This window comes from Equus przewalskii, chromosome 6 (assembly GCF_037783145.1).
Source record: "Equus przewalskii isolate Varuska chromosome 6, EquPr2, whole genome shotgun sequence".
Lineage (NCBI taxonomy): Eukaryota > Metazoa > Chordata > Mammalia > Perissodactyla > Equidae > Equus > Equus przewalskii.
The window spans coordinates 20,996,864-21,020,206 of record NC_091836.1 but is presented as its reverse complement, the minus strand read 5'-3'; the positions used below and the strand labels follow the sequence as shown (position 1 = coordinate 21,020,206).

The following is a 23,343-nucleotide window of genomic DNA, read 5'->3' as shown; positions in this document are numbered from 1 at the left end:
TCTTAGAAAACAGATCACTACACGACAGAGGAAAACACCAACTGGGCACTTTCATTCAAGGGACAGCACTTGAGGCTCACTAAAACTCCATTTATACAGGTAGTAGATGTAAGTACAAATCATCCTCAAAATCCAACCCAATGTTCTTGAATGAGAAGTGCCAAGCATTATCCTGTCTATGACAATGAGGCTGAGAAACGTTAAAGGAACCGTCCAAGTTCACACACCTGGAAATAACAACTAAGACTATAAGTTGTTAATTTTCATGTTTATATCTCCGTTTGCTTTCAAATGACAAGAGCTGGCCATATTTAATGCCAGTTTCCAGGATGCGATAGTCATCTATGAAAACTAACGAATAAATAATAAATTTTCTAGAGCAAACACCCAGAGGCTGAGCCTCACCTGCATGTGAGTGGGATATGAGCTACCAGGAGCCTGAGCAGAAGGTGTAGGAGGCGGAGCAGTGGCAGCAGGGGTTGGTGCAGGGGCTGCTTGTGGGGTTGGTGCTGCCGAGGAATCCAGTGTATAATTTTTAAAGGCCTCAATATCCTCAGGCCTAAGGAAGAAAAAGAATGCATAAACATAAGGGAGTTCTAAAGAAGATTCAGCTCCTATACAAGTAGTCTTAGAAGGCTTTAACTCCTAAATCCTCACTTCTGGGTTAAGATACTCCACTTAGCACCTAAGTTCCACAAATTACCAGGGTACGACTCACTTTTCAACTGTGATACAGATGACAGATCCAACTGGAACATCTCTGGTACCTTCAGCAACAAGTATCTTTGCCATGTAACACTCCTCCGTGCTCTCAAATCCAACAGTGGCTTTATCAGTTTCAACCTTTTAACACAAAAACAGAAGCTTAGGCTTGTGCTGCCAGTATGAAGTTTACTAGCTTGTCTCTAAAATTAGACAGTTCAACAGTCACGTAAAGATAAAGCCTCTATCACAGATTTGAAAGCAGAAATTAGTTTAAAACATCTTAGCTAAAAATCAGTTTGGCTAGTTGCTGACAACTTACCTAACCAATCTCCCCTACTATCAAGTGGTAAAAGGAAGAACTTTCAACCCAGAAAGGTGACGCTCAGTTTAGCTGGGCCAGTCCCTCCTAACTCATGTCAACGAAAATAATGCATAACCAATCTATAAATGAAAATTTGGGAGAGTTTATTCTGAGCTAAAATCTGAGGACCATGGCCCGGGGCCTTTCTTCCCGAAGGAAGAAAGAGCACCAAAGAAGTGAGGTATACAGAGTGGTTATATACCCCCAAACAGGATATTTCACATATGATTGAAATGTCCCTCCCACAATAGTCACAAAATTGCCCTGTCGGCACAGCCCTTGATGGACACAGCAGGTAGTGGGTCTGCTATCTCAGAGGGCGTAGCAGGAGGCAAGTCTGTAGTCTCGGGCTGGGTGGTCACAGGTGAGCATCAATCAGTTCCTAGCCTAAGGAAAGATGCTTAATCCTTAAGGAAATGCCAACTTTGGGCGGGGGAGGGAAGTTGCACCTTCATCTCAAGGGCCTTTGTTCTTGCCATAGGGAATATCCAAAGCAGATATACAATGCATGCTCAACAGCCACGGTCAGGCCCTTTTAGAAAGACAAGGTCAGGCCGAATTAGGTTTACACCAAATGTCTTCCTCATATACTCCAATATATCCTATTGCTTGCCATTTTTATTTGTCATTCACTTCCACATTTTAAAACAACTTACCTCTGCAATTAGTTCACCCTCATTGATTTTTTCCCCTTCTTTTTTTTCCCAACGGGCTATGGTGCCTGCCTGCATTGTGGGGGAAAGAGAGGGCAATGGAACCTGGAGAAGAAAAAGGAGAAACACCAAATTTTAAAAGGGCTACCTAAGTCTCAGTCTGATTTAATGTTTCGTTCAACTCAATTCAATTCAGCTTAATTTAATGCAAAGATTTTATTGAGTCCCATCACACGCTGAGCACCGGAGATATAAAAGGAGTTTCTGCACCAGAAGCTCTCCAGTTACAGGCTCCCTGCTCCTCAGTCCTGTGGGCTGACAGAGCACGGACCTCAGCAGACATTCCACATACTGCCACAGGTTTGCAGCTCTTCCTTCAATGGAATAGAAGAGGAGAAGGAAGCTCAAGAGCTACAGCGAAGATGGGTACTGGAGAAGGGCCGATGATATATACAGGGAGAGGGCTGGAGGATCCCTGAGGCCTCTGAGGGAGGATCCCGAGGCCAGAAAGTCTGCCCTGAAGGACAACGGGGTCCCGCGAAGGACAGGTCTGAGGCTCACCTTCTGATGCGGGGGGAGACTATAACAGCGGCGGCTCGGCGATCCCAAAAACTGCAGCAGGAAGCGATTCCGCGGCGTGGCCCGCGAGCTGGGGCTCCAGCCGCAGAGCGCCCGGACCGTGCCATAGCCTATGGTCGCGCGGCTGCAACCAGCCGAAGCCTGGCCAGCACGCGGCGTGACGCACGGAGCTCCCGGTTCCTCCCGCAAGGCCGTCCACCGAGCCCCGAAGCCTGCCCCTGGGGCCGCACTCTGCGCCCGCCGCGCACAGACGCGCCACATACCGCCGCCCACCCCGATACCCCAAAACCCGCGGTCTCCGGAGTGACCTCTCCAAGGGAAGCCCGTTGTTGCCGTCAGCCACGCCGCGCAGCCGCACGTTGTCGTAAAACTGGCTCCAAAGATTCACCCCACCCCCTTCCCGGACCAGAAAAGTGTGCAACGTCTGCTTTCCTCGCGGGAGTGGGAGAAAGGGTGGTCCAAAGCGAGTGTGGGGGGCTACTTTGGAACCCCGGGGCTTCGGGTGTCTCAACGGAGCCAATGCAGGCGCAGATTTGGGAAAAATAAGCTGAGGAGTGGAAGGGTCTTAGGAAAGGTATCTCCAAGCGTCGGACGGAGCCTAAGAGCTGGGAAAAGCGCGGCTGAAGGGGAGGGGCCTACAAAGGCAGCGAAAGCCGGGCTGAGAGAGGCAGAGTGGTCTGAGAAGGTGGGCCGAGGGGAGGGACCAAGTGTTGAAAAGCTGGGCGGTGAGCCCGAGGACCGGCCGGCGCTGAGAGCCTCCGGCCAAGGGGCAGGGTCTTGGAGCGCTCGGATGGAGATGAGAGTGAGGAACCGGCCCACAGGACGTCAAAGCCTTCCGGCGGGTGCCCTCAGCTCTGCTTACTCAGTGGTAACCGGGTGTGGGGCCTCGCTCTGTGCTGGCTGTCCTGGGTTATTGCAAAGGTTTATTTTCAGGTTTGTAGCCCAACCAGAAACCAGAGAAGAGACTTTCCAGCCAAATGGTGTGAAGGGCAGCCAAGAGGAAAATACATTCCCATATTCAAGATGTACTGTATAGCAGGATTAAGCATATTCCCTGTGTGGAGATACAGGTTTCAAAGCAGATTTGCATTTCTAATTTACCATAGAATCCCTTTAAATAGCAAAAAGCTTTGTTATGCTTGAAATATTTCGTACTAAAGCTAAACTATAAGCCCGTGAGGGCAGGGTATGTCTATTTGTTCTTCCATGTATCCTCAGATTTAGTATAGGATCTAGTAAATAGTGGAGGCTGAATGCATGTCTGTTGAATTAATGAACAAAAAGTTATCTACAGCACGTTAGTACACTTCCACTGTAAGCTTATCATCCTATAATTAGAAAATATCTCGGAGGGCCCGGCCTGGTGGTTGAGTCCATGGGCTCCGCTTCGGTGGCCCAGGGTTTCACCAGTTCGGATCCTGGGCCCCCGACTTGCTACGCTCATCAGCCATGCTGAGGCATCCTCCCACATAGCACAACCAGAAGGACCTATAACTAGAATATACAACTATGTACTGGGGGGCCTTGGGGAGAAGAAGAAGAAGAAAAGATTAAGGAAAAACAAATCTCATTTCTGAGCTGAGGGTGACATTATATTAGGAGGGGAGCACATGCTATATTTCTTTCTCTTAAGTTCCCATTGTCAGGGACCACCAAGAACACAAGGAACAGGAGGAAAAACCGACATTTGAGAACGTGTTCAACCTTGCTAGTAATTAAACATTTGGAAAATTAAAACAGTTAGAGGGTGCTATTTCATACCTACTTAAGTGGGAAACTTGAGAAAGCCTAACAACCCAGTATTAATGAGATTGGAGAGAAGGAGATGCACTGTTGGGGCCACTGAATATTGGTTGTTTTTAGAAATGATAATAACAGTAGGAAACAAGAATCAGAAAAAATTGTTTAGCTCTTTCCCCAAAATCCTATTCTAGTATCCTTAAGGCATTTAAAACAAGGTAAACGTTTTAGCATCTTTCTAACAGAAAAAGAACTGGAAAATATAACTATCCAAAAATTAGGAAAAGATTAAGTAGGCACAGCTGCCTAACAGAGTTAATATATAGGCAATACAACTGAGAAATATGAAATTTCCAGGTTGAATGGAAAGGCACATTTGAAATAATATTGAGTAGATAGAGCAATTAGATTTTTACAATTATGTAAAACTATTTATGAATAACAATTGGAAGAAGCAATGGAAGAATAATTGTGGTTCGCGAAAGGGCTTATACTGTAAATTTATAAATTATAAAAATGTTTTAACAATTTTGCATTAGCTGAAATGTCTTACTACTTCCACTGCATTTGAATTTAATAGCTGGATCTAAATTAGCCTTTGTATGAGATGATCTTCAGTTTTGTTCTTCTTAGGTAGGCTTGCTTAAACCTTGTTTTGCATTTTTCAGTGCATTATCAAGTTTGCATTTTGAATATACTTTTGACAGGTATTGCTAAATCATAGGAGGGCACAGGTGGAACAGTCCAGGGGTGGTAAGTTTACCCCACAGGTAATCTAGGAATTCTTACGTTTGTCAAATCAGTCTTGAGAGAATAGGCCTGAATTCTCCTAAGCAGATTGGATAAAGGAATTTAAGGAAAAGGAAGACTCATTACTTTAAGGTTTGAAGTAGAGAGACATGTAGAATGGTGACATTACTGACACAAAATGGGTAGATGGAAAGAGGAATTAGTTGGTAACAAAGGATTCTAAGTTAAGTTCTTTACATATTTAATTTTAACATAATAATGGAATAACAATTAAAATGGCTTGTAATTAATAGTTGAAAATTAATAGTTGAAAATAGTAATTAATAGTTGTAATTGAAAGTCAAGTGAAAGCACTCAGGGCTAAAGATTTAGATATATAAAACATTCAAATTGCAGTGACAAATGAAGCCTACTTAAGTTTTAGAAAGGCAGCTTTCAAACTAACTTGGAAATTCTGGTTCTTTTAAGGACATTTCTGAAGGTCTCTTGTTACTGTTTCTTGCTTTTCATTAGAGACTGTTTTCCCACATGGTTTACACTCACAGGTTCTTATTTGTTTGCTTTATATATAGTTTCCAAAGAAATGCTAAATCAATTAATTCTCTTTGATAATAATAACCTATTCTGTGCTTACATTAGAAATACCAATAGTAAAATATCTGTAGCAATAAAGTAATCCTTATCTCTACTCCCCAGGTAGTGAGTAAACATGCTACCAGGGAGATCACTTGAGGAAATTTACTTTCAGTAAATGTAAATGGCTTTATTAATTAATTTCAGTTGATAAACACAAGTGAAAATACTTAAAGGTATTTAGTTTGCAAACTCCATTTTATTCATAGTTTCTTTTTTTTTTAATTAGTTCACAAATCTGGTACATACAGGCAGTTAAAACTGGTTATCACTTTGATAATCAGAAGCCTCTGGTATAACACAGCCTTCATGAAAACACTGTAAAACAGGGAGAATACATGGTAATAATCTCTTTGAAAACAATGGTTGCAAACATCCATGTTTCTAAGAAAATATAACTTTACATATATATTTTAAGCAAGCTATACCTCTTACATAAATTCAGACAATAGGAGTGTGCAATCATAATGCTTATTTTATGGGAAAAAATGAAATTATAATTATGACCTAAATGCTTTTAAGTAATTACAGTCCTCGTGGATTGGCTGTAGAACATAAAGATATTTTCCCTAATTTACAACCATCCTGGTCAAAAAGAGCTGAAAAGTTGGTCAGGAAGTAAGATTGCCATTACCAAGTAAGTTTAACCCAAATTCTTTAGGTTCTAATTGTAAAGTGTTCCAATTCCAACTAATTTAAGGAACTGAATGAGAATAGGGCTTCAGTTTTTAATGAAGACTTCTTAAGGAATTGAGCTTTCTACTAAACTAGTTTTTATGAGAGGGTCATTTTTTTAATCTAACAGGGTTTAGAGATTATTTTATGAACTCTAAACATTCTAGTTCCTTAGTTTTCTCAAAGAGAGAACTTTAGGAATAGCAGGATGGACTATTCCACACAAATGCCACGAGGGGACAATACTCTGATCAGTCAAGAGGCCTCCCCCAGTGCAGCCACAGGATATCAGATGGACTATTCAAACCAGAATGAATCAGTGCACGCTCCTCGGAAGGCTCCTGTCTTTAGAAACTGGAAGGAGGACTACCACTACACTTTACACAAGAATTACTGGAGTGACATCCTGTATTGCGGGGGCTTAGCTGTTACCCATGGCATATGAGATTATTGGGCCAAAGAGGAAAAAAGTCATCTTATTTTCTCCCCTGAACTCAACTTCAGCTTTCTATGGAGGCACTAAGGCCATGCAGGCTCCTTTTTGAAAGGACATAAAGATAAAAGACAAGGTAGAGGACTTTGACATTTTTCTCTGATTTAATTTTCTCTGAAAAGTTAAATTCTACATAATGGTAAGAATGTTTGCTGAAAGAAAACTGACAAGTAAAAACTGATTTAAGAGACAGACATTCAAGATTAATTGTACTGGAAATACAATAACGAATTTTGGTCTGATAACCCTCATGCTGTCTTATAGCAAAACACTAAAATTCATGCAACAGAGAAATGGGTGACATGAGGATTTTTTCTCCAGACTTCCTGGGGAAAAAACTGAGAATATACTGTTTTCTTCTGTTTGCTTTCATAATGAATTATTCTTGCTTTTGACTAACTTTCCAAAGTGTCATTTCCAGTCATTTCTGATGAGAAATCATTCTTCAATAGGAGAAGACCAGGTAAACGTACATGAAAGACATCAGGTGTCTTTTGAGCTCCTTCTGTCCGCTAGAGGAGCAACCAAATAGATTACATAAAACTACCTCCATAACTAAAATGTCAGGTAGAGTTGGAACAGAATTAGTTGTCATTAGTATACTTGTAATAAAATAAAGCTTGTTCTGAAACCGCAAGGGCTGGTAAGAAGAGAAGAGCCTGTATAAAAGCTACTGGGTTCTCTAGAAAATGGATACAGTATACAGAATGTGAGAATATACAGAACTCACACTCAAGTTATAAAAATAGACATGGTTCTCAGACAACAAGCAAATGAGTACAAAAGAATTCTCCAAACATAACTATTTTTAAAAGACACATCTATATATAACAATGAAATGTCATCTCAGAGCTTCAATGAGTAGACTGTTGAAATGGCTGAAAAGGGGAGATGAACTAGAGACAGACAGGTCACGAACCCAGGACAGATCTGTCTGTTCTGGTTGGCAGTGTACATCAGTGGTCATAGGTAGAATTTTGGGAAAATATGTATATATAGTAATGGCTGATTGGTTGATGGTGCTTGGTGAATGAGAAAACCCAAGTTACTAAGTTATATCTGGAAGTTTAACTCTCTTAGCTTCTACACTTGACAATGTTGCACATGAGAAAGGATTCTAGATTTTTTTCACCTAGAATCAACCCTGCCATTCACAACTCATGCTCCATGCCCCCATGGTTCCTAGTGTACCCTAAAGGATCAGCCTAGACTAAATATATAATAGAAAATAACTCTGGCCTTGAAATGAAGAGGGGCAGACCAGTAACTCATGCTCAGTACTCATAAGTTACAAATACTGAAATTAATGGTCTCTCTCCTTTTGACTCCAAAGGAGATGTCATGAGCTAAAGAAAGTCATGAGAGAAAGAAAGTCAAGAAGATATGGGTAGCAGCACCTTTCCATACCCGCCTGGATTTTTAAGGAGACTTTCACTCCTTATTCCTTTCAAGCACAAAGTTCATCAACTGGAAAAGAAAAAAATGGCTCTAAAGTTAAAGAGTCCCCAGAGAAAAACTAGCAGTACATGAAATACGCCTCTGTGGGCCAAAGGATAAGTTGCAGAAGCAGTTAAGACACAAGAGGCAGCCCAAGGTCTTACTTATGGTTTTAGCACAGTATAGCACAAATGGGCAGCCCTTTTTCCATCCAATCAGCAATTCAGCACCATCCATGTCCAGTCCAAAAGATTCCTGAAGAGTGGGCTTTCATCTTTGGTACCACCTCATGAGTTATTCTTGGTTTGCAATAGCTGCAAAGAAGCAAAAAAGCTGGTACCTTTGCCTTGTCTGTGAGTACAGATGCTGGGACTCTGATTGCTGCAACCATTGAGGCCAGTTAAAATAATACTGTAACACACAGGAGTGATGCATCCAATTCCCAGGTTCCAGATAATAGCAGCCATGCCCCTATAGGAGCGGGATCATCCATCCCCATTGGTTAAGGCCTTCGGTTTGTTGTTCTCAGAGTAGAATAAAACACTGTGTTCCCACGGACAAGGAACTCCAGATGAACCCATGGTCTACATTTGGACAGAGATTTTAAGTACCATATATGCCAGGCACAGACACAGGACTGGCCTGTGGCTATCACACTTGGAAAAGTTTCTGTTTTGGCAGCACGAACTAGAAACTTCTTAGTGTTTTCCGGTTTTAGTCCTCTTTCCTGAGTGAAGCAGCCAGGAGTGCCAAGTTCCACAAGGCCCTAATCTAATACTCAGCATTAATTTTCTCCATGGTCTTCTTCCACCCAGGCTACAATTTTCCCCTCCCATCCAGGGATGGCATCATCATCGTGAAAAACCTAGAGAAAGAAAAAAAGCCACAATGAAAAAACAGAGTAAGACAGAGAGTCTCACCAAACAACTGCTGCTGAAGAAAATAAGACCTCCAACATAAAGGATAAGAAAGTGTGGAATGGGGGCTGGCCCATGGCTGAGTAGTTAAGTTGGTGCACTCTGCTTCAGCAGCCCAGGGGTTCACCAGTTCAGATCCTGGGTGCGGACATGGCACCGCTTATCAGGCCATCTTGAGGCAGCATCCCACATGCCACAACTAGAGGGACTCACAACTAAAAGAACAACTATATACTGGGGGATTTGGGGAGAAAAAACAGAAAAAAAAAAAGAAGATTGGCAACAGTTGTTAGCTCAGGTGCCAATCTTTAAAAAAAAAAAAGCACGGAGGAAAGCCTGTGTCCCTTTGGTTTTGTCCCTAAAGTTATAACCAATAAAAAAATATATACATATATATAAATAATATATATTCTTAGTTCCATATCTATGAAATGGTAAAAGCATCCCTAACACTGCTTTGCTCATAGAGATTTATAAGAATTAATAAATTACTAACCATAGAGCATTTTGGGCTTCTTGAGAACTGCAGTAATATAAGCATTAAAAAAATGAGAAAGGGGAAAATTTTGGTCCTAGGCATTATAAAGAAAGGGTTAAAAAGACTAATCTTAACATGTTTGCATGCAGTTCTTTTCATTCATTCTTTCAGTGCATTTCCTAAGCCACTAATAGGACACGGTTATTAAAACATTTCAGTTAGGAAATTTTTACCAAATAAAATACTGGCTTTTCCAACCTTGTTCATTCTGTAATGACAATGAGAGCACTTGCAATATGTCATAACCCAGAACTCTTCCCCCTAAAGAGGTCTATTTTTAGCAGATGGATTATAAAGAGAAGCATGGGCTAAGAAAATTGTCAACGAGTGGAGAATAAGCTTAGATGACTTTCCAGAGCTCCTCATTTTCGTCAGCTGAGAAACTACCACCACAATATACAGTTCAATATAGTCATGACTGTTTATTTATTTTGCTCTACTATAGCAAAAAAAACTATCTGCTTCCTTATAGCAGAAAGTTTTCTAAGATTTGACTACAGATAGAAAAGGGACCCCAAAACCAAGCTTTTGTTTAATCTTAGGTCTTTTATTTTCCCTAACAAAACTTTTTCTTTTTAAAATAAATCCAAGTTTGGTCAAAGTGATTAAGTCCTTGAACTCAAGAAGCTACCAACTTCTTGGGCCATTTCCTAACCTTCTCAGTCTAGAGTAATCAGACTGGTCTGAGGCTCTGGGAAATTCCTCTGACCTGGTTAGGGAACTCAGGTAGTTCTGGGTACTAATCCTTGAGTAGGAGGTTTGTGGTGCAGGAATGACCGGTAATGCCACCCAGACTTCCCGGGGATTCTGTACCTCCTCTTTGACAGTGCCAAACTCGGGATCTAGCGCTTTGAAGTGATACCGGTGATTCCCTTCTCGGTCAATAGCTGCTTTAAAATCCTTCAGTGTCACTTCCTCTAACCTGCAACAAAGGAGAGAGCACTAAAATAGACTGCTTATCAATAGGTTGGAAAGATAAGATGTTAGTTTTAAACCCAGGCCCCTGCCAAAGCCTCTCCAGGCATGGCCTTGTTAGGTCACTACCCCTGATAACCCTGATGATTCTAAAACAGCAGAGGTTAGGGAGTAAGTCACCATTAGGGAATGAAAATGGCATTACCTGTGGGGTGATCTGAGAATTTAAAATAGATTTATTGCTTCAGCAGCAGCCAAATCACTTTTCTCTATTTTCCTCTGGAAATAAGACATAAGGTCTCTGAAATCTAATTTGTTGAACTATCAATATGTCTAAGTTCTCCTGATTTCCTTCTTTGTAACAATATTCTATTTCTCTAGGCTGGCAGTATTAAATCAAATATTCCATCTTTATCCTTCTAACTTCAGAAAGCTCCCCTCTAACCCAGACCAAGCAAACAGACTCTTTAAGGAAAGGGAAATCCTATCATCTCTCTCAGTAATTGGTTCCAGGGTTTAAAAATCTTTACTTCAAAGCCAATTACCTTAGAAGGGAGTATATCAACAGAGTGTGTGAAGGTTTTTAAATAGGTTAGTTGCAGTCATCAAATAGTGACAAAGAAGAATGAGTAATAGCTGTGGAGTAACAGACTACAATCTATGGCTATCAGCAGGAGCTATTTTGAGCACTTAAAAACTATTTTTCTGGGGCCATCTCCGTGGCCAAGTGGTTAAGTTTGCACACTCTGCTTTGGTGGCCCAGGGTTTTGCCGGTTCAGATCCTGGGCGCGGACCTAGCACCACTTGTCGGGTCATGCTGAGGTGGCGTCCCGCATGGCACAACTAGAGGGACCTACAACTAGAATATACAGCTATGTACTGGGGGGGGCTTTGGGGAGAAGAAGAAGAAGAAGAAAGAAGATTGGCAACAGATGTTAGCTCAGGTGCCAATCTTAAAAAAGTAAAATAAAATAACTATTTTTCCTAATAATAGCAAATACTTGGAACATATTTGCATATCAGGACTGGAAGCACTATTACTGCGTCTGTACCTAGCAGATTATGACTTGTCCCTTGTAATGTCACTGGTTAGTGGTAAAGCTGGAACTAGTACCTCTATCTCCTGTGCTCTTCTCACTACGCCACAGTGCCTCCCAAACACCTCAGCTGGTTAGATAGGCAGTAACTAACGATTCTGCCTTCCTGCCCTTTTTTCTAGAGAAATAATGACCCCGGAATCTCACCTCTTTGGTATATTGACCATGAAGGGTGTAAGGGACCGGTCAGTGAAATACAGCACTTTAGTGCAGGCGCTGCTGACAGTTGGAGAGCTCTGCGAGTGAGGCAACTCTGCAATCAGAGAAAGACATTGTGGTCAGAACATTCAGTTTCTCCCAACCACCCCTCATTTCCATTTATTCAAAATGTCCCAGGAGAATAAAGCTGCCTGAGGTCACAGCACAGCTTTCACACCCTTGCCAAACACCATATCCATAGGGTGTGACCAACAGGAAGTCACCGCTGGGGCCACAAAGACTACAGGTGCTTCAGACGGACACTTTCACAAGGACCATCATTTCTCACCCATTCCAGGTATTTCTAGCAGGGGAAAAGCAACCGTTCTGACAGGCATTGTTGCTAAGAGTCAAAGAGGTCACAGAAGCCCAGCAAGATTTCAGCTAGGACAGAATGGACACATAGCAGGCGCTGCAGACACTGCTAATATTTAGATTTTGGAGGTCAGTGTAGCGAATGCTCATGCAATTCATGAAAAGAGAAACAAATAGGAATATGATCCATAGGAGCAAAGTAACCTTAGAAACTCAGATTCTAAGAGGCCTTATGCTTCTAGTCTAAAAGGTACAAGACATACCTTATCCTTAGCTATTCAGGATCTATATGTGTTGGTCCCATGGTTTTTAACTCAGGTTTCTAGATCCACATCTTGTCTCTACCCTTTGTATAGGTACTTACACAAAATCTTAATTAATAAGTACATGTGATTATGACTTTAAGAGAATAGGAGAAAAGACCAATCAGAAACTTTTATCATAAGCACTAAGAAATAATTAAACTTTGATTCGAATCTCTTCCGCAATTCCACCTACACATATTTTCTTCTTAACTTAATTCTAGGCATTGATCCCAATCAAACTGGCAGTCACAGGAGAGCGGTTCTATGAAGGAGTTTAAAACAAGGGAGAATATGAAGGATGAATTAATACAGGAGAGAAAGACAAGGGAACACTCTCTCTTTGGACAGCAATCACAATCAGTCAGTTTTCTGAATTATTTTTCAAAGAATGCCAACTATTGAAACTTTCATGTCATGATGCTCATTTGACTCCAGCACCTAGAACAGTGCCTGGCACACACACAGTGGCTGTTTAATAAAATATTCAGTTTTATCATTAAATTTTAGGATTCATTCATTCATTCATTCAACAAACATTTACTGGGCACCTTCCATGTGCTAGATTTTGAGAATATAAAATCAACTATATGTGGCCTCCGACCTCAAAGAGTTTACAATATCACATGGATGACATATATGATTACAAGTAATTTCAGTACACTAAAATCAGATTTTTACAAGGAAGACTGGAGATGGGGCAGTTAATTCCACCTTCAAGAGGTCAGAAAGGCCCCATAGTTGGAAAATCTTTAAACAAAGCAGCTTAAAAAAATCATCAGGGGCCATCCCCCTGGCCGAGTGGTTAAGTTTGCACGCTCTGCTTTGGCAGCCCAGGGTTTCGATGGTTTGGATCCTGGGCGCGGACATGGAACCACTCATCAAGCCATGCTGAGGCGTCCTCCCACATAGCACAACCAGAAGGACCTATGACTATAATATACAACTATGCATTGGGGGGGGGGGGGGGGGCGGAACTTTGGGGAGAAGAAGAAAAGAAAGAAAAAAACCCATCAGATAGAAGTTGGAAAGGGCATTCCAAGAGGGAAGGATACACATAAAGGCATGAAATGGGACCACGTATTTATAAAACTGAAAGTCAGCTAGTAAGGCTGGAGCATAAGGAATACACTGGGAAGCTGTGGAGATAAGGATGACAAAGTAGGCAGGAGCCAGATCACAAAGGGCTCTGCCAGGCTAAGACATTTAGATATTAGTCTTAAGCTCTGGGGAGATACTAAAAGGGAGTGACACAATCAGACTGACATTTTAGAAAAGTCAATATAGCAGCAAAGTAAAGTATGGGTTGGATGGGAGACACTCTGGAAACCAGTAATCTCCTTAAGAGGCAATTAAAACAATCTGAAAGATGAAGAAGGACAAGATGTAGCTCTAGAGCCAGAGAAGGCATGGATGTGAGAGACCTTCAGAAGGTAAAAGTCTTAGTACTTGGGATATAGTTGAACATTGGGGATAAAAGGCAAAAGCCAAAAATAACTGAGATTTACGGTCTGGGAAAATGATGCATGGTAGTACCATTAGCTAAGACAGGGGAACAGAAGTGAGTTATGTGATCCATTTAAAATGTGTATTTGGTGCCTATTATGTATCAGGTACTAGAGATGCAAAAATAAATTAGATACGATCCCCACCATTAAGAAGTTCAAAGTCTAGTGGAATGAAATAGCAAAAAAGTTACGATATATGAAAATAATATTGCTATGGACTGAACTGTGTCCTCCCAAAATTCATATGTTGAAGCCCTAAACCCCCATGTGACCGTATTGCAGATAGGCCCTTTAATGAGGGATTAAAGATAAATGAGGTCATAAGAGTGGAGTCCTAATCCCATAGAACTAGGGCCTTTATAAGAAGAGGAAGAGACACCAGAGCTCTCTCTCCACCATGTAAAGGCATGAAATGGGACCACGTATTTATAAAACTGAAAGTCACACAGAAAGAAGGTGGGTGTCTGCAAGCCAAGAAGAGAGCCCTCCCTCACCAGAATCTGACCATGCTGGCCCCCTGATCTTGGGACTTCCAGCCTCCAGAATTGTGGGAAAATAAATTTCTGTTGTTTAAGTCACTCAGTCTATGGCATTTTGTTATGACAGTCCAAGATGACTAATACAAATGTTATGTACACATTTTGGGTGAATTTTAAGGAAAGAGTAATCATGATGTCAACTGCAACACAGAGGTCTAGTAAGTAAAGATGGGTTTGGTAAATAAGTCATCAGTGACATTAGTGAGAGTAGTTTCAGGTACTAGTGAAGACGGCTGGATTGGATTGCACAGACTTTCAAGTGAAAAGGAAAAAGAGAATAATGAGGGAGAACTAGTCTTACTCAATAGTAAATCTTATAATAAAATGATAATTGTAAATTCAGTGTGGCATTACTATAAAAATCATGTACAAAAAGATCTGAGACTATATGACCCAGAAACATATCCTTGTGTACATGCGTATGTGTAAATTTAATACAGATCTTTAGATGGGGTTACATCCCAATAAACCCATTGTAAGTTGAAAATATTGTTAAATGGAAAATGTGTTTAATACATCTAACCGACCGAACATGATAGCTTAGCCTGGCCTACCTTAAATGTGCTCAGAACACCTACATTAGCCTACAGTTGGGCAAATCATCTAACACAAAGCCTATTATATAATGAAGTGTTGAATATCTCATGTAATTTATTGACTACTGTACTGAAAGTGAAAAAAAGAATGGTTGTATGGGTACAGTATGGTGTTAAGTGTATCAGTTGTTTACCCTCATGATCACGTGGCTGGCTGGGAGCTGCAGCTCGCTGCCACTGCCCAGCATCACAAGAGAACATCGTACCACATATTAATCGCCTAGGAAAAGATTAAGATTCAAAATTCGAAGTACAATTTCTACTGAATGCATTTTGCTTTCCCACCATCATAAGGTCGAAAAATCCTAAGTCAAACCATCGTAAGTCAGAGATCGTCTGTACATGATTTTACAAGCCATCACGAATCAGTTTTAGCTTTAAAGTTTAGGTTTATGATCCATTTGGAGTTAATCTTGGCATATGGTATGAGGTATAGATCAAGACTCTTCTTTTTTATATGGGTGTTTAATCATTCCAGGACCATTTGTTGAAAAGCCTACCCCTTTGCCATTGCATTGCCTTTGCATCGTTGTCGAAAATCAACTGCTCAAATACATGTAAGTCTACTTCTGAACTCTCTCCTCTGTTCCACTGATCCATGTGTCTAACCATTCACCTATACTGCGCTGTCTTGATTACTGTAACTTTATAGTTAGTTTCGAAATCAGATAGTGTGGTCCTCCAACTACTTTGTTCATCTTTCTCAACTCTTTTTTGTGGTTATTCTAGTCCCTTTATTGTTCCATATAAATTTTTAAATCAGCTTGTTTATGCCTACAAAAAGTCTGGTAGGATTTTTATTGGAATTGCATTGAAACTATAGATCATTTGGGGAAAATGGACCATCTAAATGTTGAGTACTCCAATCCATAAACATGGTATATCTTCTCATTTATTAACATCTTCTATGACTTATTTCATCAGTGTTCTGTTGTTTTGTAGTTTTTAGTATTGAAATGTTACACATGTTTTGTAAGGTTTATACCTACATATTTAATGTTTTTTTTGGTCCCACTATAAATGGTACTTTAAAGGTTTTTTCTATTTCCAAATATTCATTGCTAGTATAAGGAAGAAGTACAATTGACTTTCTACATAATGACCTTATATCCTATGACCTTGCTCAACTCACTTCTTAGATATAGTAGCTTTATTATAGATTCTTTGGGATTGCTACATAGACAATTGTGTCATCTACAAACAGGTAGTTTTGTGTCTTCCTTTCCCATCTCTATGCCTTTTCTTTTTCCGGCGTCTGTGGTTCATTAGAGATACTAGTTTTGGAATCAGGGTAAAATAAAATGCGTTAGGAAGTGTTCCTTCTATTTTCTGGAAAAGTTTGTGTAGAATTGGTATTATTTCTTCCTTAAGTGAACCCATTTGGTCCTGGAGTTTTCTTTGATGGATGGAGCATTTTAAACTACAAATTCAATTTCTTTAATAACTATAAACATATTCAGCTTATCTATTTCTCCTTGAGTAAGTTTTGGTGGTTTGTGTCTTTCAAGATATTTATTCATTTCATCAAAGTTGTCAAATTAATAGGTGTAAAGTTGTCTCTTCCTTAATTATGCTTTTGATGTGTAAAGGATCTATAGTAATATCCTCTCTTTCATTTCTAATATTTGCAATATGTATCTTCTCTTTATCATTATGTCTCTTTATACCTGAAAATATTCCTTGTTCTGAAGTATATTTTGTCTGATACTAGTATAACCACACCAGCTTTCTTTTGATTAATGTTTCCATGGTATATCTTTTTCCATCCTTTTACTTTTTTTTTTTTGAGAAAGATTAGCCCTGAGCTAACATCTGCTGCCTATCCTCCTCTTTTTGCTGAGGAAGACTGGCCCTGAGCGAACATCTGTGCCCATCTTCCTCTACTTTATATGTGGGATGCCTGCCACAGCATGGCTTGCCAAGTGGTCCCATGTCTGCTCCCGGGTTCCAAACCGGCGAACCCCGGGCTACAGAGGCAGAACATGTGAACTTAACCACTGCACCACTGGGCTGGCCCCCATCCTTTTACTTTTAACCTATTTATATGATTATATTTAAAGTGGGCTTCGTATAGTCAGCATATAGTTGAATCTTGTTTACTCATCCAATTTGAGAATCTCTAATCTTTTAATTGATATGCTTAGACCATTTCTATTTAATGTACTTATTACATGTTTTGATTAAAATCTACTATCTTCCACTAAATACAATAAAATGATAATAGTCTCTAGGTCAGTGGTTTTAAATCTCTTGTCCTCAGACCAGCTACTTTAGTAAGAACCTTCACTCTTCATGGCAACCATAACTGGATATCATCACCCACATTTACCAATGAGAAACAGAAGTTACGGGGGTGAAGAGTTCAGTTCCTGAAGTCCCAGAATTCCTGATTGGCAGCCCCAGAGTTAAAATACAGTTCTGCTTTACTTGAAAGCTGTGTTTTTCCCACCAAACAAGGCTGCCTCCCAATTAATATGATGCTCGTAAACAATAATTTTGTAAGTGGTAAGGGACTATGTAATAAAAGACAGATTAGTTTTTAAAACCTACCATCCACCTTGTTTTCTATTTGTTCCATATGTTTTTTGTTCCTTTTTCTCTTTTATCCTCTTTTCCTCCCTGCCTTTGGATTGAGTGTATATTGAGTGTGTGTGTGCGTATATATAGATATATTTTTTTATATTGTCTTCAAAGCCCACTGTATTTTTTGTTTGTTTGTTTGTTTTGAGGAAGATCAGCCCTGAGCTAACTACTGCCAATCTTCCTCTTTTTGCTGTGGAAGACTGGCCCTGGGCTAACATCCATGCCCATCTTCCTCTATTTTATACGTGGGATGCCTGCCACAGCATGGTGTTTGCCAAGTGGTGCCATGTCCACACCCAGGATCCGAACCAGTGAACCCTGGGCCGCTGAGAAGCAGAACATGTGCACTTAACCGCTGCGCCACCAGGCCGGCCCCAGCCCAGTGTATTTTAGATTCTCAATTTGGATACATCATTTCAACATGTAAACAATATTTTTAACAATGAGATATTTTACATTTTTTGATACTGGATTGAGTATTTTATGATTCCTTTTTAACTCCCCTCTTAATTTTTTATTTAACTTTTAAAAATTTTCGTGGTTGCTCTTGGATTTAAACATACACCTTTAATTAGTCACAGTCAGCTTTCAAATAATATTATCCCACTTCCCTTACAGTGTGAGAACCTTACAGCAGCAGAGTCTAAATATCTCTATCTCAATCTCTGTACTATTGTTGTCATAGATATTACTTTCACACAGGGGATAAACCCATAATACATTAATACTATTTTTGCTGTAAACAGTGTGTTATCTTTTAGACCAATTAAAAATATGGGGAAGAAAAGGTCTTTTACATTTGCTTTCACGTTAACCACTTCTTTGAGTAGAACACTCAGTCTTTTTCCAGGGAAGGAGGAATTTATTAGACTTTTGAAAAAGAACTTCCAAATATTTAGACTATCTACATTGGCAGTTTCTACTAACCTACAGAAAGTACTCAAGAGGATAACAATAAAATAAAAAACCTCTCAAGAAAACAGAAAGGACTGTTTCTAAAAAATGCTAGGAAAAGAAACTGAAACTAATGTTGGTACTAACATAATTTGTTTCATTCCCAGTGTAGACACCTCTTGATTCAAGAGCACAAGATATCTGGAGGCTTAAGAATGCTACTTTATTTACTCTACAAAAATACTTTACCTTTCATATTCGTGCAAATATTTTAAGTGTTTTACTTTAGGTTTTGTTTATTAATGTGGTCTTTAAAATTGCATGCAACATACAAAACTGATGATGGTCAGCTTTTTACTATTTGGTTGTTGTAAATTATTAGATACTTTTAGATTAGGCCTGGGTAAACTATAAAAGATAAGAAAATGTGAACGTTATTAAACAAAGGCTACGATAAAAAGTAAAATAGAAATTACCAGGCAGCGTAGATTTCCAACATGCTGAAATGAACAGGGGAAAAAATGTAATGAGTGAGCATAGAGCCAGTTAAAACATACTTCCTAGCCATGGCCACTAGATGGTGCAAATATTTTGCAAGACTAAACTGAATGACCTAAGCACTCAAAACTTAAAGGAAAATTCCCAAAGAAATGAAACTTCTTGCCTCTAGGAAGAACTGGAAATTCTCTGTGCTATTTGGGATTATAGGATGATTTGTGTTTTTGTTGTATATTTTGCTTTGTTCAGTATAAATGTTTTGACAATGTCCAGAGACATTTTAGCCTCTCTGAGTCAACGGCATCTTGCGTGTGGTACTTGAGGTGATGGTGTGATGATGATGGTATGTGTCTTCATAGTCCTAGAAATAACTTGATTCTAGTATTGCTACAGAAATAACATAAGAGTGAGTACTACAAGAAATATTCTATCCCCAAAATATTAGTAGCATGAAAAATACTAAATTTCTGATCTAATACACTAGGAGTCCTTACTGAGCAATAACGAATACTTACTCGAATTAGGGGGCCAGGAGTCCCGATATTCACTGCCTGCTTGAGTTCTGGTTGACTTGCCTTGAACCTGGGGAGCCATATAAAAATCCTAAGAATTATGATCAGTAGAGGAACTTTACCAAGAAATTTAAATCATAAAAGAGCACCTAAAATATATACTTGTCTACCCTATCTCCTTCCACAGTATATAAAATTGGACATATTCACCCTAACACTAATAACATACATTTATAAAAGGCTCTCGAGTTTCCAATGCATTTTCTCTTATATTTTTTTCATCCAATGTCAAGCTCATTCAGTGGGGAAGGGGTAAAAAATAAGCAGTAAAGAGAGGCCAGTGGGGTCAAGAACCACAATTCCTTAGACAGTTATACGGTTGCTAGGAGCAAGAGTTATCACGAACTCCTTCCCTAGATTGTCCTACCATGATGGAGAGTCCACTGAGAGGAAAACCAAAGAGAAAAGTAACTATAACCTTCAGCAGGCTCTTATATCTTTTAGCACTGCCTTCATCTAAATTAAAATTGATAAAACTAAGCTTCTTTGGGAGCTTGCCTAAGAGAAATACCAAAGAAAGAGGATTACCCTTCTTTCTTGTTTCTTCTGGGTCTCCATGACATGCAGGCGCTCCATGAGGCTGGAGATGCCCTGCTCTAAGCTGTCAATGGTGTGGTGCTGAGGATCATGGCCACTGAAGCTATTGCGCAGGCTGCGGAGGGCATCTCGAACAAGCTGCAGGTCGCTTGTCTGTGGGCAAAAATGAGGTGCTGTTGGCATGGCACAGTGCCGTATTATTAACCACAGCCAAACCGCTGGGCTTAAGAAGGTATAAGGGAGAGGACTCCAGGAGAGATCTTTTATTTTTGAGGGAGGAGGTGTCAACAGTAGGAAATTTTCCTGCATGGAAGCGGGCCTACTGTTTGCCAACTAATTCTTGATTTTGGATATCAAGTACCTCACATCTTTATATACCCAACAGATGTAAGAATTAGGAAATGGGGATAGAAAAGGCCTGGTCCACTGGCAATGGTTAGGGTATTCTTCTGGTTTTAGCTGGATGTGACAGGTCTGTACTCAAATCCTAAGAACCTACCCCTCTGTGGGTGATGGAAGCAGCTGCTTTTCCTGCCACTGGAGGGTGGAAACCATTGCTTTGAGAGTTGTGACTGTTGTAGTTGGTCACCTATAGCAGCAAGATGAAATGATGCTTGTTAGAAGGGAGAATTCCAAACCCAGATGTCCTGTCTTAGTTTTCTTCTTTACATTTATCACTTCCTGACACAGTAGATATTATGTATTTATTTAAAGTCTCTCTGTTAGGGCGTAAGCCTCACGAGTGCAGATTTTTCCCCCCTCTATCCCCAGTACTTGACACTTGGTAGGCATTGTCGAGTGCAGAATGAACAGAATGGAAACTTCAGCCTAGAGGCCCCAACTAGCCTCTGCCCGGCCACTGGAGGGCCTGAGATTACTGTGCCAGCACCTCCTGCCTTTGCTTTAGTAATAAAAAATAAGAACAATGACTAATACTTTTTGAGCTTGACACTGTGCCAGATAGATCTACCAGGACTGCATTTAGTTATTTACATGGATAACCTTACATATTCTTCATAACGGCAGAGAAGGCCACTATTACTTCAATTTTCCAGATGAGCCTTATTTCTAAGTCTCAGAAGCTAAGCAAATTAAAGTCACACAATGGTAAAAAGTGATAAAGATGGAATGTGAAACCAGATTTTCTTAGCCTTGAATCTGCACTCTTAACCCCGCATCAAATAGCCTCCCAACACACTGACCTGTGGCCTCGGCTCAGCCCTGAGTCAGAAACAGAATCTCCCTCTTTGCCCCTGTAAATGTGGGAGGGAGACCTCGAGTTGGAGGTTACCTCATCTGCCTCTCTTTTCATACAGTGAGCCAAAAGGACATCTTTGTGTTCCAGCTCCCGCTCCAGATCAACCTGCAAATCAAAGACTAAATCAGCAAAGGACGTCTTCAGGCCAGAAGGGCAGGAACGACAGTGGCTGAATATGGTCCCACCTGCTGGTAACTGGCCTCAGAGAGTTTCCGGAGTGCTTCCTCCAACTTGGCCTGATGCTGCTGAAGGAGGCGATCCTTCTGCCCCAGCTCTTTCTGCAACAGAGAGCAAGCTTTCAGACGTGTGGCAAAGCCAAGGACATCGAACAGTTCACCCTTCGTGACGCAATTTGCACCTGAGGAAAGTAGAGCCTCGAGGGGAAGTCCTTTCCCCAAGCTACACAGGAAGACATTACGCACCATAGTAGTCTGACTCAGTGCAAAGGATTCTTGGGAAGGGAACTACCATGTGCAGAAGGACCACTACATTCCCTCCATTCTAATTAGATAGAAAGGTTAAGACTGAACTGAAGTTTCCAGACTTCTAGTTCTGTACTCCTTCTCCTAGCCATGCTATCTATTCTTCAGGGTTGGAGAATCAAAGGAACACAGAAAAAGATTTCCTTGCAGAAAGGAAGGATGAGAACTGAGTACCTAAGCGCTCTTTGAACAATGCCAATAATAGGCTGCTCATAAAAGGTCCAATGGAAATCACTTCCAAACTGATATACATTCTTACTTTATATTCTCCCAAGAGCCGGTTCCTCTCATCTAGCTTCCTCTGCAGATCCACCTGCAAGAAGGATAAGAAAGAATTAACTGGCATAGAGGTATTGTCTGCCAACACTGGTAGGAAACCACCTACTTGGTAACCAGAGTTCATGCTGCCAATTATAGTATACAGCACAGAGAGGGCATGATTATAGTAAAAACACACAGCTGCTCTCCATGTCTTTAGCGAGATAATCAGACTACAGAACCACAACAATTTAGCCTCTGTCTCAGTGTCCTCAAAGTTGAAGAGCTCAAGGCCATGTAGTGTGAGCTTTTACCTAGGAACAGACATGAGTCTGATGGGGGATAAAAATAACTGCAGACACTGAGGGCAGGCATCCGGAAATAGGATAAGAGATTAGGATGGCAGACCCAATAGGACTTCATGCGGTATCCTATTGTGCTACTGGGGCTCAATGAGGTCAGAGTTCCCTCATTTAACTGACATTCTGGTTGTGCAGCTCATCTTTGTCCATATTTGCTCTCAGCAGTTCTTGTTTGAGCTGAAGAACAGATGTGTCCTGCTGAGTCAACCTCTGCTGCAAGGCATCCTGGGGGGAAAAAAGCATGCTCATTACTGTGGTCCCAATTTACCAATCAGCCAGTTATTACTAAAAGTTTTAAAGCCCTCACTGCATATCAGCATTAGTTCTGGTAAACTGGGAGACAAAAGGACTGTAGGATCTTGCCACAAGGTGATAAGCAGGGATTCTTTTGTCCTCTTCCAAGACACTAGCATCTAAAGGAAAATCCTATGCGTTGTCCTACCAAGCTGATGAAACCTGATTTTTCCTTCACCTAATACTCACTCCCACCCTCCACTGTATTCCTGAAAGCATGATGCCCCAGAGAGCAAATGCCTTTGAGATCACATAGACCTACATTCAAATTACAAGTCTACCACTTACTTTCATGACAGTGACCTTGGACGGTGCACCCTCCTTCCTCCCATCCTGGCTTTCTAGTCTATATCTTGGGCATATAAAATACTCAATCTACATGAGGTTTTTTTCCTTCTTCTTCTTTGCCAAAACCCCATTTCCTAGAGGGCTGGGCCCTATCGCGGCCCGCCATATGTTCATGTAGGATCCCTGGAATTCTCCCGCCCTGCCGTCCAGAGCCTGCTCCTGCCCTGCTTCCATTGCCTTCCAATGCCTAGTCTGGACCAGGACTCGGAATCTACTTCCATGCTCAGAATTGTTCTTGGATTGATGGTTCCTCTTCCCGGTGACCTAGGATCTTACCAGCTTTAGGCTATCTTTCTCTCAGCCTGG

At 40.7% G+C, this 23,343-nt stretch overlaps 2 protein-coding genes across 6 annotated transcripts in view; both read right to left on the bottom strand.

Moving 5' to 3' along the window:
- The window catches only part of DLAT (dihydrolipoamide S-acetyltransferase), a 41,192-nt gene extending 38,096 nt beyond the window's left edge, over window positions 1-3,096 (bottom strand). Inside the window, exons 1-4 of the mRNA XM_070624870.1 lie at window positions 2,281-3,096; window positions 1,723-1,824; window positions 719-843; window positions 406-559 (exon numbers count right to left, since the gene is read on the bottom strand). Coding sequence (XP_070480971.1) covers window positions 406-559; window positions 719-843; window positions 1,723-1,824; window positions 2,281-2,559 — 660 coding nt within the window. The 5' untranslated portion in view covers window positions 2,560-3,096. The remainder of the gene's footprint in view (window positions 1-405; window positions 560-718; window positions 844-1,722; window positions 1,825-2,280) is intronic.
- Window positions 3,097-5,600: 2,504 nt separating this feature from the next.
- The window catches only part of DIXDC1 (DIX domain containing 1), a 69,308-nt gene continuing 51,565 nt past the window's right edge, over window positions 5,601-23,343 (bottom strand). For 3 of the 5 annotated variants that reach the window (XM_070624868.1, XM_008527264.2, XM_070624869.1), the window contains 10 exons: window positions 22,516-22,620; window positions 22,035-22,088; window positions 21,479-21,571; window positions 21,327-21,398; window positions 20,535-20,624; window positions 20,027-20,188; window positions 19,442-19,508; window positions 11,641-11,746; window positions 10,295-10,403; window positions 5,601-8,891 (listed from right to left, as the gene is read on the bottom strand). In XM_070624868.1, coding sequence (XP_070480969.1) covers window positions 8,811-8,891; window positions 10,295-10,403; window positions 11,641-11,746; window positions 19,442-19,508; window positions 20,027-20,188; window positions 20,535-20,624; window positions 21,327-21,398; window positions 21,479-21,571; window positions 22,035-22,088; window positions 22,516-22,620 — 939 coding nt within the window. In that variant the 3' untranslated portion in view covers window positions 5,601-8,810. Of the gene's footprint in view, window positions 8,892-10,294; window positions 10,404-11,640; window positions 11,747-18,904; window positions 18,929-19,441; window positions 19,509-20,026; window positions 20,189-20,534; window positions 20,625-21,326; window positions 21,399-21,478; window positions 21,572-22,034; window positions 22,089-22,515; window positions 22,621-23,343 lie in introns of all 5 variants that reach the window. The other 2 variants (XM_070624866.1, XM_008527263.2) reach the window with 1 other exon arrangement.